The sequence below is a fragment of the Macrobrachium nipponense genome, chromosome 16, assembly GCF_015104395.2.
Source record: "Macrobrachium nipponense isolate FS-2020 chromosome 16, ASM1510439v2, whole genome shotgun sequence".
NCBI lineage: Eukaryota > Metazoa > Arthropoda > Malacostraca > Decapoda > Palaemonidae > Macrobrachium > Macrobrachium nipponense.
Window position 1 is genome coordinate 60652056 of NC_087209.1, and position 4258 is coordinate 60656313.

The 4258-nt window shown below is 44.0% G+C and overlaps 1 protein-coding gene across 1 annotated transcript; it reads left to right on the plus strand.

The window, feature by feature from the left end:
• The first annotated feature begins 821 nt into the window (after window positions 1-821).
• Window positions 822-3827, plus strand: LOC135195353 (golgin subfamily A member 6-like protein 24). Its single transcript, XM_064221612.1, has one exon. It carries the CDS (start codon window positions 822-824, stop codon window positions 3825-3827), a length of 3006 nt encoding a protein of 1001 aa, XP_064077682.1.
• The last annotated feature ends 431 nt before the right edge of the window (window positions 3828-4258 follow it).

The following is a 4258-nucleotide window of genomic DNA, read 5'->3' on the forward strand; positions in this document are numbered from 1 at the left end:
TAACTCACTGACATGTTACCTCCACTCGAAGTTCCCCCTGAACAATTTTCCATGGAGAATACGTAGCTCGTCAGACACCGGTAGTATGTACACTTAAAACAAAATATATATATATATATATATATATATATATATATATATATATATATATATATATATTTGCACATTACAATCTTTTATCATAATATGATTTATATGGGGGGTCAAGGTTACCTAAATCGATCTGAAATGACAATTCATTTCCACGCCATTGCTGTGTCACTAACATGAGCCACAGTAGTGTAAAAATATATATATAAAAAATATATATATATATAATATATATATGTGTGTGTGTGTGTGTGTGTGTGTGTGTGTGTGTGTGTGTGTGTGTGTGTGTGTGTGCAAAATGCTCTCATCAAAGAAAAAAAACAGAACCAACAGAGCGAAATATGGCATCAATAAATAGGAATATGAAATAGAAATATGTAAAAAAAACAAAAAAAGAAAAAAAAGAGAGATTGGCGTAAGTAGATAGGTAGAGGAAAACGTTATAGAGAAGGAAAATTAGTCATGACTTCAGCTGAGGTGTTGGGGATGACGATTTCCGAGGATTCTTTGGACCAGGCTTCGGTTCTTCACGGAACTTCAGCGGCGGAGCCTCCGACGGCACCCGAACACTGCCTTCAATACTCCCTAACGAAGACGAAGTAGAAGAAGAAGAATAGGAAAGAAGGAAGAAGAAGACGGAGAAGACCAATAAGAAGAATAAATCTCTGGAGACGAGCCAAGAACGATGAGGACTCGGTAGGATTCCTGTGAGTTCTGGAGTCTTCCTCGGAATGGATCCTGCTTCTTCACTCACTCCTTCCCTCCTTCGGAGACGTATCCAGGAGGACGTGGCAGATTCTGAAACTAGTCTAGGTGAAAGCCAGAGTAAATGGTTAACATTTCAGAATGTTTGCTTTGCCAGTATTAGTATTGAATATGCTCGTGCTCGCACTCGCCCTTGTGAATTATGCTTACAAGTTTTTGGATTGAATCTGCTCGTATTTGTACTCGCACTCGTCCCTTGCGAAGTGTACTATTTGATCGTGCAGGAATTACTCGACATAATTCAATGCCGAGGACCCACTACAGGACACTCACTGGAAACCCTTCATCGTGCTGTCGTCGCCGAGTCTTGGAGTCCAGAGGTCGTGGAAACGCGACTGGACAGCGGAAGCATTGAGACGCCAGCCTCTGCCGGTGCCGTCCCCTGGATGGCTTTGATGGCAGGGGCTCTGGTGCTGCTCTTGGCTGTTTACTGGAAGCCTAAACTCATTGAATGCGATGACCTTGATCACGACGAAGACGACCAGGATGGGCCCACATTGGATTCAATTCTGGACACCGAGGATCTGGAATGTTCTGAGGAGGAGGAGGAGGAGGAGGAGGTAGAAGAACCTGACAGCGATAATGATGATGATGATATGGAAGAACTTGACAGATCTGATGCTGATTCTGATGATGACGTAGAGGAAGAGGAGGAGGAGGAGGAGGAAGAATTGGACAGTTCTGATGCTGATTCTGATGAGGACGCAGAGGAGGAGGTGGAGGAAGAATTCGACAGCTCTGACTTTGATGAGGACGTAGAGGAGGAGGAGGAGGAGGAGATGGAGGAAAAACTCGATAGCTATGACGACGATGAAAAGGAAAAGAAAGAGGAGGAGAAGGAGGAGGAAGAAGAAGAAATTTCGGAAACAGAGGAGTTCGAAACCACCGAGGTAAAGGAAGAGGAGGAGGAGGATGAACTGGAACGCCTGTTGCACGAGGCAAAGAAAGATATCGTGAGGCTTCAGAAAGAAATTTTGGACAAGGATCTTCTGATACAAAAGAAAGCAGCTGAGGAAACCGAAATAAAAAAAGAAAACGAGGTTCTGAAAATGGAAAAGGAAAGACTGCAGTATCAAAATCGAAAGCTGGAGGAAGAATGCAAACTGGCTTTAGGCTGCGCGGACGTCATAGGAAACTTACACAAAGAACTGATGGATGAAACAACGTTTCTGGAGAATCGATTGGAGGAGAAAGATCACATGTTGAGGAAGAGAGACGTTGAAAACAGAGAACTACGAAGTTATTTCCAGCAAACGATGGTTCAGAAAGACAAGGAACTGGAGAGCGCTTTGGAGAGGGTAATTGAAATAAGCCTTGAACTGAAGGAAATGGAAACAATCAATGAAGCACTTGCTTCAGAGAAGGAACGTCTAAAGAGGGCAAATGAAGACTATAGTAAAGCCTTGGTCGAGAAGGAGAGAGAAGTAAACCACCTGCAGGACTTACTGGTACACAAAGCTGCAGAAGCTGAGAAGGACCAAAGGCAAATCGGAATACTAGAAAGTCAGATTTTGGACATGAAAGACGACCACATCGCTCTCCAAAGACAACTAGAGCTCACAAAATCAGAAAATTGCAGACTTGAGGAGCTGACTACTTGCTACAAAGGTCAACTTGCAGCTTGCCACGGAAATGTAGCCAAGCTTGAAGATAAAAATTGTGAGCTCGAGAAGAACCTCGTAAATGAGACCCAGACAAATATCAGCCTTCAGAATGAGGTCCTGATACTAAATGACCAAGTTCAGTCGCTGCAATCAGCGTTGCGTCATAAAGAATCTCGACTGGTCTCGGCAGCAGAAGCTCTAAACAATGAAATGGCCAAAAATGAGATCACTGGCGCAGAACTTGAAGTCATGAAAAACTGGGTATCAGAATTAGGAGGTGAGAATGCCAAGATTAAGGAAGACTTAGGAGATGCAATCTTGGTAATTACTTCACTGAAGAAAGAGTTGGGAGAAGAACTGAAGAGGAGCCAAATTTTGATGCAAGAAGTCCAGGCAATGAAGAACTGGGTATCGGAACTGGGAGGACAAAATGCCCAGATTAAGGAAGATTTAGAAGATAAGTGCCTGGAGATTACTTTCCTCATGGAAGAGTTAAGAGACGAACATAATCAGACCCAAATTCTGAGGGATGAAGTCCAGGTAATGAGGAACTGGGTCTCTGAATTAGGAGGAGAAAACGCCACCATTAAAGAAACCTTAGAAGAAGCGCTCCTGGAAGTGGCCACACTCAAGAAGTCTTTGGTAAAAGAGAAAAGGAATGCTCTCCATCAAAGGAACGAAATGGAGACCCTATTGATAGAAGAAAGGAAAAGAGGAAAGGAGCTTGAGAGGGAAAGCAGTGAAATGATACTGCATTACCAGGAGAAGCTCAGGGATAAGGACAATGAAAAGGACAAGCTAAAGGAACGGAAGGAACAGCTGCAGAAGAACTTGGAAAGCGCTATGTGCCAACTACAGAACTTGGAGTCTTCTTTACAGCTTGCAGAAAGAGAGATCTGCTCTTTGAAGAAGGCAGAAAACACAAACCTCCAAGAACTGGAACACCTTAGGGAAGAATGTGAAAGATTGAGAGAAAAGTGCAGGATTCAAGAAGAAAATATAATTAAAGAACGAAAACGTGTCAAGGAATACCTAAGGATGCAGGAGGAAGAATTGAAAAATCAGGATAAGTACATGTTAATGGCACTCCTCCATGGGACTGCCCAGAGAAACTTCTATTTGGAACACATACCACTGGCCCATAGAAACAAAGACCTAGACGATGAAACCTTGAAAAACAGTGAAGAAGAAAACAAGCGCCTGGACCAAGAAGAGTACCTACAGCAACAACTGCAGAAAGTAGAAGAGGATCAGTACAGAGAGTACTGCAACGCCCAAAGAGAGAAGAAAGACTATGGAAAGCAGTGGGAGGTCCTTACACAAATGGTGGAGGATTTAATCGAGGGAGATGACCGAAAGAATTGCTAAGGAAGCGATAAACTCTAAACTTTCGGACAAAAAGCTAGGCTCCTAATCGAAGGCGGCTGTTCAGGTGGGATAGATGGCAGAGGTGATCACAATACCAGCCAAAAGTAGCTGATGTAGGAATTTTGGCTGGCTGTGTAGCGGGAAGGACGAAGGGCTTGGCCCACTCTAAGGGCATTGTGGATGAGTCACAGGTTGACTTAGTGACAGCGGAGTTGAAGACGCACCTTTGGCTGAATGGGAGGAACTCCAAGATCCTTCCTAGGTTCCTTAGAAGGCGTCCCCCCACGCCTTTTCAGGGCCCTCTGAAGGATTTTTCCCATGACTTCTGAAGTTCCTCGGAGGGTGTTCCCCCCCACCTTCCAAAGTTCCTCTAAAGGTGTTCCCCCACACCTTGCGAGGTTCCTCTGAAGGTGTTCCCCCACACCTCCCAA